Source organism: Camelus ferus, chromosome 22 (assembly GCF_009834535.1).
Source record: "Camelus ferus isolate YT-003-E chromosome 22, BCGSAC_Cfer_1.0, whole genome shotgun sequence".
Lineage (NCBI taxonomy): Eukaryota > Metazoa > Chordata > Mammalia > Artiodactyla > Camelidae > Camelus > Camelus ferus.
The window spans coordinates 26,913,481-26,926,451 of record NC_045717.1 but is presented as its reverse complement, the minus strand read 5'-3'; the positions used below and the strand labels follow the sequence as shown (position 1 = coordinate 26,926,451).

At 63.9% G+C, this 12,971-nt stretch overlaps 1 protein-coding gene across 6 annotated transcripts in view; it reads left to right on the top strand.

Moving 5' to 3' along the window:
• The first annotated feature begins 530 nt into the window (after positions 1-530).
• The window catches only part of ARID3A (AT-rich interaction domain 3A), a 34,355-nt gene continuing 21,914 nt past the window's right edge, over positions 531-12,971 (top strand). For 4 of the 6 annotated variants that reach the window (XR_004314391.1, XR_004314389.1, XR_004314390.1 and 1 more), the window contains exons 1-3: positions 874-1,024; positions 4,254-4,908; positions 5,866-6,181. Coding sequence is in view for 3 of the 6 variants with exons in the window: in XM_032466161.1 (XP_032322052.1) it covers positions 4,514-4,908; positions 5,866-6,181 (711 nt within the window). In the remaining 3 variants the exon portion in view is untranslated. The other 2 variants (XM_032466162.1, XM_032466163.1) reach the window with 2 other exon arrangements.

Sequence of the window (12,971 nt, the reverse complement as noted above, 5' to 3'; positions counted from 1 at the left end):
GCACTCGCCCACCCCTACGACTTTGCCAAGGCCGTGCCCCTCTCCTGGCAGCCGCGCTCCGCCACCCCCCCCCCATCGTGCAGCGCCCCCATCGCGGGACCTCAGTTCCCTCTCTCCGACCCCGCCCCGCTCTCTTTTCCCATCACCGCAAATCCTTACTTTACCAGGTCTCTAATCCCCATTTTACAGACTTGGAAACAGAGGCACTGCTCTAGGGGGTAAAGTCACTCCGGCGGGTTCTTCAGCCTAAGGGGCAGGGGTGAAACTCCGAGCCCAGGAGGTCCATACTAGGTGCTCAGTAAGATGGCGAAGGGGTCTCCGACCAGGCTCGGATCCCCTAAGACCTTCCACGCGGAGGCCCAATCTCTTCCCCTCCCCCAGCCCAGGGCGCTCCCAACCCCGCCCGCACCCTAGGCGCCCTGTGCGCTCCCGGCCACGGCGCGCACTTTGCCCACCGTCCCTAGATAGGGGGCGGGGCATTCCGCGTCCCGGTTCCCCTTCCCTTTTATTATTTATTATCCTTTAAAGGGGCCGCGACCTGAAAATTTCCGTCCACTCTCTCCCCCTCCCCAACACCCCTGAGCTAGTCGTGCATCGTCGGACAGAACTCCGGGGGCGAGGGGGCGTCCGGGAAGGGGGAGGGGGCCTCGCGAGACCCCTCCCCGCATCCTGGGCCGCGGTGCTGAATCACCGGCGAGGTATTTGCATCTGAGAGCGATTTGTCACCCGGTGATTTGTCTGCGGGGCGGTGAGCGCGCCGGTCGGGGGGGGGGGAGGGGAGGGGCGGGGGAGGCCGCGCGCGGGGAGACTTTTACCAATCGGGTCCGTGGGGGGTGTAGACGCGGACTCGGCCGGCGTCTTGGTGAGTCGGCGCGCGGCACAAACCCGGCGGTGGCCGGGAGCCAGTAGCGCGCAGCTTGCGGCCCGGGCCGGAGGCCAGGCGCGGCCGGGGCAGGGCCGGACGCCAGGCGTGGGGCATGCGCCCCACGAGCGGGCCCTGCGCCCCCCGAGCGGGCCCTGCGCGGTGAGGCTGGGGCGAGGGGTGGGCCGGCCTTTCAAATCGCGGGTTCTGTCCCGGGTGGGTGCCGTGCGCCCTGGAAGCCAATGAGGGGGGGTCCCCAAAGTTGGTCAGGGACGTGGGTGGGGGTCCAGGGCCGGGAAGGCGGTCCCAGTGGGTCAGAGTTGGGGTGTTTTTCTCTGCGTCCCCCTTGAAGACCTCACCCCCTACCAGATTGCACCCAGGCGGGTCCGGGGGTGATCGGGGGTCGCGAGTGCGCGCCCCCACCCTCCAGCGGAAGGAAATGGTCTCTATGCGCGCGCGGGGGGCTAAGCTCTGGGTTATTTCATTTTTTTCCTCCCTGAAATTAGGATGTTTCATTTGGGATCCCCAAGGGGAGTGGGAGCGCCGGGTGGGGAGGGCAGTTCCGTGGCGACCCTCCCCAGCTTGGATGGTTTATTTATAAAGTGTCGGTTCTGGGGCAGAAAGGGGCCCCTGGAGGGAACACCATCGTGACTCCGTCCCGGGGTGGGCTCGGCCTGAGCCCTGGCTCTCTGGTGAGGATCCTCGGGAAAAGGCCCCCCTGTCCCGTTCAGTGCCCCCCAGACACAAAAGCGGGCGCAGGAAGCGCGGGGAGCGCGCGTTGGTCAATTCCAACGTTCGGCGGACCTGGGCGGCCGGTTTGTCAATAATCTTCCGTTTTTAGTGGCCCGGCCTGGAGGGTTTGCCCCCCCACCATGCAAATCTGCCGCTTTCCAAGAAGCCTTTGAAATCGGACTGGGGTTTCTGTCTTCTTATTTCTTCTCTTCTTAAGTGTTTCTTTTCTCACTTCCTCCAGACCGCCCCCGCTGGACTCTGCTAGCCCCCTCCCCAGGTTTCTGCCCCGCCCTCCCCCTTCTCTTCCTTTGGTGGAGTGAGGGCCCCCTTTCGCCACCCGCGGGCCCCAGCCTTGCACAACTCTTTAAATAACCGTGTTTTGCAAGCCCTGGGCTGAGCGGGTGACCTCTCTCTCCCCGGGAGGCATTGGGGGGGAGGGTGTGGCCCCAGATTCCTCCCCGCCCCTCCAGCCAGGTCCCAACGACCACCCAGCACCCCCATCCCCCCTAGTCCCTGCCAGGGGTTGCCTCTCCCCTGGGGTTGTCATAAAGTGGGGGTAGGGCCGAGGACAAAGGGCTCCTGGGGGGAGGGGTCTGGAGGGGGGCGGGCGTCACCCGCTTAGGGTTAATGGCGGCCATGGGGGGTCCTGCCCGGGCCCAGGGGGCTCTAGGGTTCCCACCTGCCCCCTCCACCAGCCCCAGCGTGGAGGCCTGCCCTGCTCCCCTCCCCCACCGTGGACCCGGAAGGGTCATTAAACCCAGCAGGCCTGGGGAGGGGGATGGCGTGGGGGGAGTGGCTTCCTCTGGCCTCTTCCTTCTGCCCCCCAAAGAGGGGGGCGTTGCCCAGAGCGTTTCCGTGGGGAGGGGGGACTCATCTTGAAGTTGTCAAAGGTGGGGGAGGGGCGGCAGACCAGACTAGACACTGGGTGAGAAATGTCCCCTCAGCACTTCTTGGGGCTGGGGCTGGTGCTGGGGGTGACCGCCTGCCCCTGGGGGGTGGGGGCTGGGTGCTATTCTGCTGCTTCTAAGGACAGGCTAGCCTGGTCACTCTCCAGCGCTGTGGCCTCGGAGAGGGCCTTTGTGCCCTGGGACCCCTGCCCCTGTTGGATCCTGAGGCCCTCCCAGGACAGGTCCCTGCCCACTTTCCCACAGGGGCCGCTCACCTGCATCCCCCACCGTCCTTTCACCCATCCTGCTGGAAGCCCCAAGGACTGGGGAAAGGGCCCCTCCTGTGACTGGGAAGGCTGGAAGGGTCTCCCCAGGGTGGGGTCAGGCTTCTTTCTCTTAGCAGGTCAGGGGAGGGGTTGGGAGGGTGGCCAGGCTGGTCAGTGTCAGCCAGCTACCAGGAGCCTCTAGCAGCCAGCACCCACTGTGTCAGCCCCTTCCTGTGTGTGGGCCCCCTGTGCTCCAGGAGCTGTTCAAGATCCTTAGGGGATTCATTTGCTGGGTTAGGGGTGGCTTCTGGACTCCCCTGCTGCCCCCACTGTCCCAGTGATGTACCATCTGGGGTGTCACTGCCAGACCTGTTGGGTTCTGCCTGGTCTGTTTTATTGGCGGCCTGGGCGGCTGGAGGTGTGGCCTGGGCTTGGGTGGGGGGCCGGGACAGGACCTGCGTCATCCTCCTGTCCTTTGTTGTGCCCCGCTGTGCCAGGCTCTGGGATGTCCATGCCCAGAGCCCACCCGAGGCCTTGGCAGCAAGGGTTGGCTGGGGTCCAAGGGGACCCTAGGCTAGGGGCAGAGTGCGTTGCATTCTGGGACATCGGCCTCACCTGGGGTCCCAAAGGGCAGGGGAACTCCCTGCAGAGAGCACGTGGGGGCTGTGTGGGAGGCTCTGATGTCACCCAGCCCTGGGTTCGAATCCCAGCCCTGCCCGGAACCTGCTGTGTGTCCTCCAGGGGGTCCCCTCCCAGCCTGCTTTCCTCGTCGTCGGTGAACCGGGGGCCATCTGTCCCTCCTTCCTCAACACCAGTGTGGTGCTTGCTGTGCCCGCCCCTCCCCCCGTCTGTGCCATCATAGACTCGCTTCATCCTGCTTGGGCACAGGGAGGTGGGCGCGCCTTTTAGGGCACCACTGTGCCGATGGGGAAACTGAGGTCTAGCGAAGTTGAGGTTTAGGGATGGGATGAGAGCCTGAGTGGGGGCTGCAGCTCAGAGCCCATAAACAGCAAGTGCGTCTCGGGCAGCCAGCGTGCCTGTGAGAAAGGAAGGTGCCTGGCACTCCCCGGACCGGGCTGCATCCAGCACGGCCACGAGCAGCACCCAGAACTCAGAACCAGAACCCAGAATGCACCTGGACTCTGGTCCCTGGTAGCCAATCAGAGGCCAGAAACGCCCTGTTCCCCTGCTCTGTTTATGAAACCATAATCCAAGTATTCCTCCACGACTGTGTGTTTCTGTGTGGCCCAGACTCGTGGGGTCCCTCTCAAGACCCTCAGGAGCCCAGAGTGGGGTGACCCCACTTCCCAGGCCACTGGAGGGTGGACAGAGAGGGGGCGGATGGGGAGAGCATGCTCCTCCACCTCCAGGGGAGGCCTCCGGGTTTGCACCCTGGTGGACATGGATGGAAGGGATTTTCCAAGAGGCTTTGGGGGTCTGACTTCAGTGGGGAGGATGGGGCTGAGGAGCCCAGGGGTGGTCTGACGGTCTCTCTTGTCCCCCCAGGTTTCTGCAAACACGTGAATGAGCCACACACCAGCCGCTGCCCCTGGGTGCCCTGTGTGAGGAGGCAGTGCCCGCCTGCCGCTGGCATGCCCCGCCACCCCTCAGCCTGAGTCCGGCGGCCCTCGCCCCTGCCCCCCGCCACCCTGCACTGCCCCGGCTCCCCCGCGGCCCCCACACTGCAGTGCGGCCGGGCCCCCTCCCCACAGGGGCCGCCCCCGCCGCCCACCCCTGGTGCCCGGGGCGGCCCGGCCCGCAGGGCCATGAAGCTGCAGGCCGTGATGGAGACGCTCCTGCAGCGGCAGCAGCGGGCACGCCAGGAGCTGGAGGCCCGGCAGCCACAGCCACCGCCGCCTGAGCCCCCGGCTGGCCCCCCGGCCCGCACCCGGGCCGCCCCGGACGAGGACAGAGAGCCCGACAACGCACGAATGCAGCGGGCACAGATGGCCGCACTGGCCGCCATGCGGGCTGCGGCTGCCGGCCTCGGACACGCGCCCAGCCCCAGCGGCTCCGAGGATGGGCCCGCCGGCTCGGAGGACGAGGATGCTGCCCAGGAGGGGGCACCCGGCTCACCCGGCCCGCCTGGCCGAGGCAGGGAGGCGGTGGGACTTCCTGAAGACGATGGACACTTCGAGGACACAGGCTCCGACGATGACCTGTGAGTTGGGGTTTCTGGGGTTCACCCTGAATGAGCGTTTAATGAGCACTTGCTGGGTGCCAGGCCGCTCTGACCCCTGGGGATGCAGCGACAGAGGAGGGACAAAACCCCTGTCCTGCTGACCACCAAGAGCGTCCATCCTTTAGAGCTTTCTGGGTGACTAGGGACCTTTCTCCATCTGCACCACCCGGGGTGGGAGCCACCTGTGTTCCATGGCTGACAAGCATTTGAAATGTGGCCGGTGTGGCCAGGGATCTGCCTTTGTAGCTTTATTTCAACTTAAACGGAACTAGCTGCGTGTGGCCAGCGGCCCCTGTCGCCTGCCTGGGACAGATTAGGAACCTTCACAGAGTGGGCATTGATTGGCTCACGGATGCATCCCACCAGGTCTGATGCACGCCCCGAGCTGGTGCTACTGAGACCCTGGTGGGGTCCTTCTCGGCAGACACTTAATGCGCAAGGAAGCAGGCTGAGGCTGAGGCCAGCAAGAATATAAAGCAGGGGTCTTGGAGGGGGTGGCTAGGGGTAGGCTCAGCTTTCAGGAATGGTGAGGGGAGGTCTCCCTGCCCCAGTGACAGCCCCCAGGGAGGGCAAGGGGGGAGCAGGGAACCGCATGCCTGGTGGAGGGAACAGCCTGAGCAAAGGCCCCGAGGCAGGAACTGGGTCAACATTTTGGAGACCCAGTGAGGAAGCCTCTGCAGTGTGGTCAGGGAAGGGGATTTGGGCTTAGCAGTTGGGCCGGGGGGCTGGGGTATCTGCCAAAGGGTCACCTCTAGTTGTTCTGGGCTAACTGGGAACAAGAACAATGTGTCTCAGGCCCTAAACAGGTCATGCTCACAGGCCTTCTCGGCCGCCAGAGCAGGTGGGGGCTGCTCTCCCATGCCCAGAGAGGGAAACAGGCTGGAGGGGTGAGCTGGGGCCTCCTCCCCTAACCCCCTAACCCTGTGTCCGCCCCAGGAAGCCAAAATGGGAAGACGAGGAGGAGGAGCTGGAGGAAGATCTCGGGGACGAGGAGGAGGACGAGGAGGACGAGGACTACGGGGAGGAGGAGGGGCTTGGGCCCCCTGGCTCTGCTGGCCTCGGCCCCACAGCCCTGTTCCCCCGCAAGGCCCAGCCGCTCCAGGCCTTCCGCGGCGATGGCGGGCCGAGAGCACTGGGCAGCCAGGAGCGCCCGGGGGCTGGCCCGGCCCACCCCGGAGGGGCTGCCCACATAGCGCCCCAGCTGCAGCCGCCTGACCATGGGGACTGGACGTACGAGGAGCAGTTCAAGCAGGTGGGCTGTGCGTCAAAATGGGGGCACGAGGTTGCTGCTGGGGTCCTTCTAACTGGCCCAGGACAGCAGGGCATTTGCTGGCTGCGGGCTGGGCTCTGGGGATCCTGTAGGAGCCACAAGGGAGATTGTATCCTGTGGGTGGGCGGGGCCGGCCGTTAGGTGCGCGGATGTGTGGATACGTGAGGACACAAGGTGGGCGGTGGAGTTTGGGTGTCTGCGCCAGCACCCGATGGGGAAATGGCCTCTCCTCAGGCCGTGTGACTGGCCGGGGCCCCTTGTGGGTCGTGGTGAGGCCCGCGGCAGCGGCCGGGGCTCAGGGACGCGGGGCCAGAGGCCTTGTCATTGTGTGGAGGCTGGTCTCTCCGGGCTGCGGCTGTGGAGGTTGGGCTGAGACAAGGGTGGCCATGTCAGTGCGGACAGCCCCGCGGATGGTGGCTCCCTGGGGCTCTGGAGGGGTGGGGAGGAAGCGGGCGCCCGGGTGCCTTCCCCGCGGGCGGCCAGGGCAGAGGAAGTGGCCAGGCAGCCGATCCTTTGAAGTTGGGCCGGGCAGATGGAAACCAGATGGCGGCCAGGGCGGCCGGCTGGGCTTGTGTTCCAGCCTGAGGCCAGCTGGGCCCTGCCCCGACCTCTGAGAGTGGACGGTGGGGACCTGGCCTCCCCGGCCTGGCGCCTGAGCCTCATCTGGGGTGCATGGGAGCCGGGAGGTGACCGTGTGCAGCCTTGGGTCACCCCCCTCCCCGTGCTGGTGTCCAGAATGGGCAGTGGGACCCTCCGGAGGGCGCAGGAGGCCGGGCCACCGTGTGGGGCCTCTGCTGTCAGCCTCACTTGGGGAAAGGGCACCGGGACCCCAGCGGAACTCAGGTAAAGTGCAGGACTGGAAAGTGGACGCACGGCGTGAAGGGGACCGCCCAGAGGCTGACGGGGGCAATAGGAGATATCTAGGCAGGAGGAGATGGTGCCCTGGGGTGGGCATGGCCAGGACAGAGGCCTGGGGGCAGGAGGTCAGCTTCAAGGAATGGGAAGGAGGGTTAATCCCCTGCCCAGGCATCTCGGGCTAGGTGGGGCCCCAGCTTCCCGCTGGGTCCTGGCACCGTGGTGGTGCCGGAGGTGGAGTGACACACAGCAGACGTCACCTCCTTAGGGCGTGGCCAGCCGCACCCTTCAGCCTGGGAGGCTCTGCCCCTGTGGGTGGACACCAGCCTGAGCTGGTACCCTGGATTAAGGGCTGCCCAGCTCCCTGCCTCAGTTTCCCTCCCCTTCCCAAGGAGCCCCTCGTGGCTGGGCTGTTGTCATCTGGACTGTAGATGAGAAAACACTGGCAAGGCAAGGGGGGGCGGGTTTCCCAGAACTGGGCTTCTTGACGTTCTTCAGGGTCAAAATGACGCAGACCGGAACCTTACGGGCGAATTATGTTTATGGGTTCACTGGATTTTTGCCATCTGCCCTGAATCTCTCTCTTGGGCAGCCCCAGGCTGGGGGGCCAGAGCTGGATAGACACCCGCCACCTCATAGGGTCGTGGCCAGACCAGAGCCCTTGTGGGGTTGGAGGTTGACCAGCAGCCCTGGCCCCACCCAGCAGCCCCAGCCACGGGGCCCAGTGCTGGTGGGAGGCGGATTTCAGGTGGCCAGCGGGGCAGAGTCCAGGGGTCAGGTGCCCTGACTTCACAACCCCCTCAGCGTGTCCAGAACAAGGGGCCTCCGGGAGCCATCGTCCTTCTTGTCTGGGACGTGATGATCACGCCCTGCTGATGCCCAGGGTCGATTTGTGGATGGGGAAATTGAGGCCAGAGGAAGTCAGGGGACCCGTGTCACACAGTCAGACTCGTGCCTATGGAGTCCCCGCTAGCTGCCCGGCTCCCCTGCTGTGGGGCAGGGACAGTTGGTAAGCAAATGGATAGGAAGGTCAAGGTGGTCGTGGTGGGGTGGGGGGTCGAGATGTGGCTGGGCACCCAGCTGGGGAGGCGGGTAAGGCCCCTCAGGATATGGCGTTTGGGCCTAGTCTCGTAGGAGGTGCCAGGCACTACACGGAGGAATGATGGTGTAGCTGGCAGAGGAAATGGCCCGTGCAAAGGCCCTGAGGTAGGACGCAGCTTGGCTTGTGTGTGGAGGCCAGACGCCGCCAGGCTGGGTCCCAAAGGGAATGGTCCTGGATTCCAAGACGGTGAGGGCTGAGGGAGGTTATGGTCAGGTGAGGGGCTGCCTTGCGGTGCTGGGATCTTCTTCCTGTCCATTTGTGACAGGTCCAGCAGCCAGCGCTGCCCTCCAGCCCAGCTGGCCAGGCACCTGTGCAGCCAGTGTCAACAGTGGCCCGGGCCCAGCCGGCCCAGCAGATGTCGGGGCCATGTTGACTCTGGCGCCTGCCCCACCCCCTTCCTGGCACGTGGCAGCCAGGCCAGCCAGCCTCCTGCTTGGCACCACCTCTGCCTCTTCCTCCCTGGTCTTGGCAGGGCCTGGGGCTGACTTCCGCCCAAAAAACCCTCGACAGCCGTGAAATTACGCCATCGGCGACGGGGTCTGGGGGGCAGCCAGGCTGGGGAGGGGCCAGGAGCTTCAGGCTCATGGCCATGGAATCTTCCCTTGAAAGCTGGGAGCAGCACTGCTGTGGGGCCCCAGGGGCGTGTGCGGAGTTGGCCGCTGCTGTCCTGGGTCCGTGTGTCGCGCATGGTGATCAGGATCTCAGCCTGCTGCGGTCACATGTGGCATTTGGTGATATCCCGGTGGCTTCGGGTCACTAGCAGGGCTGCGCCTGGGCTCTTGAGAGTACCACCGAGGAATTTTAAGCCGGCAGACGCTGAATAACAGCTTGTCAGCCACTTTTAAGGGTTTGAATCCTCAGTCTCCACAACGCACGTGAACGCTGGGACTTCCGTTGACAGTTTCATCGACATAAAAGTCACAGAGCACGATTCCCCCACTGAAGATGCAAGTCAGTGGTTTTAGTACATTCACAGGGCTGTAGGGCATCACCACGGGCAACCTTAGGATGTTTCCATCTCTTCAAAGATAAACCTTCCAAAATGCCCCCTTTAGCTGCTACCCTCGTCCCCTCCCCAGCCCAGCAGCCAGGAACCCACTGTTCACCCCTGTGGACTGGCCTGTTCTGGACGTTTCACATCCATGGACTCACACGCTGTGGGGAGTCCTTCTGTGTCTGCTTCTCTCACTGAGCACCGTGTTCTCAGGGTATGTCCACGTGGGAACGGGTGTCAGGGCTGCTCTCCTTTTCGTGGCTGAGTAATATTCCGTTCGGGTTTTGTTTTGTTTTGTTTTTTTCTTTTTTGGTGGGAAAGGGAGGTAATTAGGTTTACTTATTTTTAGAGGAGGTACTGGGGATTGAACCCAGGACCTTGTGCATGCTGAGCACATGCTCCCACTGAGCTGTACCCTCCCCCATATTCCATTAGATGTGCGTATACCACGTTGTATTTATCCACTCGTCCACCAATGGACACTTGGGTTGTTTCTTCCTTTGGCTGCCATGAACACGTGTGTACGAGTTTTACACAAATGTGTGTACCCAGGAGGGGGGCTGCTGCGTCACACGGGAACTCTGCATTTAACCCACTGGGAGCTGCGGTCGTTCACGGCGGCAGCTGCATTTTGTATCCCCAGCAGCCGCACAAGGGTTCCAGTTTCTCCACGTCGCCACTGGCACTTGTGGTTATGACTCTGACTCCAGCCGTCCGGTGGGGGTGGTGCGCTATCTCACTGTGGTTTTGATTTGCATTAAATGTTGGGATATTCCCCCCCACTCCCCACTTTCCAAGGTCATGTCTGCTCAGCACAACTTGTAAATGAGCTCAAGAGGTGTAGGGATGACAAACCTAGCTGTTGTTTGTCGCCTAAATGTGCACAGGCAGCGGGTTGAGCTTCTTCTGAGTCTCACGTACCCTTACTTGGTCCCACGGCGGGGGGGAGGGCACTCCTACTGCCCCCACTGTGCGGATGAGGAAACCAAAGCGCAGAGTGGGCAAGCCACTCGCTCACAGTCACACAGGGCAGGTGTCAGAGTTGGGATTTGACCCCCGGGTACACTGGGGGCATAGCAGGCTGCACGTCCAGGGGCCCACTGGCTATGGGTCTGGGGGGACCTGGATGGCGCTCTGAGCCTCAGTTTCCTCAACTGAAATGGAGACATTTGGTCCAGGGACCCACATCAGGGCCTCGGGACCTGGGGCCTAGACATACACAGGCCTTCAGGCAGGAAGGGCCACCAGTGAGCCCTGAGAGGCTGCCCCGCCCTCGCCGTGGACCCCACCCAGGCCCCTCCCCTCCTCCTGGGGCCCAGTGAATTCCCATGGGTGTCCTTCTGTACCCCAGAGACAGGCTCCAGCAACTTGGACTGAAACCAGGGGCCTCAGATGTGTCCTCAGCACGAGGCTGGGGTCACATTTTTTTTCTGGTCCTTTCAGCTCACTTAGAATTTTACTGACTACGGAAAACACACTATGTCCTTTTTTTTTTTTTCCTTTTGGCGATTACCTCTAAGTCTGGTCTTCGGAGCCTGGAGTATCGCAGCAACATTTCCACCAGGAACATTTTTAAAGTCCTTTTTTGATTCCAGAAGAACACTTGGCACCATTCTTGTGGGGGTTCCAGGGAGGCCTGAGGCCCAAAGGCCCCCACCCCGCCCCGGCCGGCATCGGCCGTGGTGTCTCCGGGCCTTTCTCTGCCCGTTTACACAGAAGTGGGGCTGACGGCTGTCCAGGTGTGACCGCTCGGGGGCTGCGGGCTCCGAGCTGGACCCTGCTGTCCTGCCACTTTTCCACGTGACTTTCGCCCTGTGTCCGTCTGTTTTATCTGAGTTCTGAGTTGCCTTTTTAGTGCTGCAGTTTCCTTGTGGGGCCCAAACCAGCACATTGTTCTGTTTTCCTGTTCCCCTGTTGTAAACTTGAGCACCACAGTGAACATCTCCGGGCTCATGAGGGCTGCTTGGGGTTGTGTGGTGTGGGGGTTGGGAGCTGGCCTTGCCAGGGCTTGGGGAGGAGGTGGCAGGTGTTTTCTTCATCCTGCGTGGGAGCCCCCGGAGGCTGGGGAGCCAGGAGTGGACCCAGGCACTCCAGCCCTGTCAGGGCTGGCTTAGGGGAAAGGCTGCCCTGAGGAGTGGAATTTGGAGCTGGGGCTTTGCAGGATATCTGAGAGTTGGCCAGATGGACAGAGAAGGGTTAGGGTCCGTGCCTTGGAACAGTGTGGCTGGGACGTAAAGTGGGAGGGGGAGGGGTGAGCAGAACATCTGGGCAAACCAAAGGTGGGCTCATGGGGGGCCTTAGCAGGGCTTTTAGAGTGGGCGAGGGAGAGAGATGCTGGGGGAGCCCTTCCAGGGCCCATGCTCCAGGCAGGAGCGGAAGAGGCCAGTGCTGCAGCCGGGCCTGCCGGGCCGGGGGGAAGGTGAGAGCTTCTCGGCGGAGGAGCATGTTCAGGGCAGAAGGCACACCCTGGGCACAGGCTGGAGGTCAGGTGAGCCCAGCACCGTTATCCGGTGTGTTGGGGACAGGGTGGGCCTGGGGCCAGGCCCTGGGTCCCTCGGGTGCCGGGTGTCATCCTGGGGCGGCGGGATCCCTGGGCCCCGAGCTTGGGGGCGGGACGAGTGCTGGGAAGCCCCTCGGGAGGCCGGCCCAGCCGCCTGGGGCAGCGCCCGCCTCATCAAAGCGGCTGCGGCTGCTGGCATGGAGCCAGCTGGGCCATGGCGGGCGCGGGGAAGGTGCCCGCCTGCCAGCCCCTGGCACCGTGCCCCTGCCCGTGCCAGCCCAGGGAGCCACACTGACTCAGCCGGAAGAACCTTATCTGGCCCCGGCGCCGCCGCCCAGCCGCCCGGTCACCGCCATGGGGTCACCACCACTGCGGCCTGGCCCCACGCCCACCGCTGCTCCCCACCCTGGTGGCCGCTGCCAAGCGCCCGGCCCCTCCCCACGCTTTCTAATAACACACGCAGCTGCCAGAGAGAGGGAGTGGTGCCCAACATTCTCTGCCAGGCGGGGATGGGTGCGGGTGAGCACGTGGGGTCCAGCCTGCCGACCAGGGCGTCCGGGCACATGTGGGGACCTGGTGGTTACGTGGGGTCCCTGTGGGCTGGGGGGGCCCTGTCTCGGGAGGGGGCTCTGTGTGTGGCAGGGTCTGAGTTTGCAGGGCGGGGGGTCTGGGGGTCGCGACTGTCCCGTGTGTGCACATGTACATTCCATGGCCACGTGGCCCATCTGCGGCATCTTTATGGGCAGCTGTCAGCTCCAGCGCCATGTGTGTCCCTGTGTCTGGAGTGTTGGGTCTGTCCGCGTGCACACCCTGTTCCGTGGCCCCAATCTGCATGGACGTGTCCTGGGCTCGTGTACCCCAGATGTGTTGGCCCAGCGCCAGGCATGTCCCATGTGCCTGTATGTGACAGGTGGTGGGCCACCGTCTCCCATGGCTGTTTAGTTTGCGTGCAGCTGTGTGCGTGGTGGGGTCTGTGAGCACACGTGTATGAGCGCACGTGTGTGGCCGGGCTCCCAGTGCTCCGCCGTGTGAGCCTTGCGTGCGCACCGCTGGCCCCACTGACCCCGTGTCCCAGGAAGCGTGAGGTGGCAGTGGGGCCCATTAGCCATCAGCCACGTTCCCCCCCAAGTCAGTGGTTTGAGTCGGCCAGCCCAGGCACAAGTCAGCCGCCTGCACCTGCCCATGTAGGCTCCAAGCTGCCTTGCTGACGTAGCCCCAGGAGCTGCAGGGTGTGACCAGAGCCCCAGGGGCTGCAGGGGTGCCCCCACTGAGTCCCATCCCCTCCTTCCCTCACGTGCTGTGTGGTTTTAGGCAGGGGCAC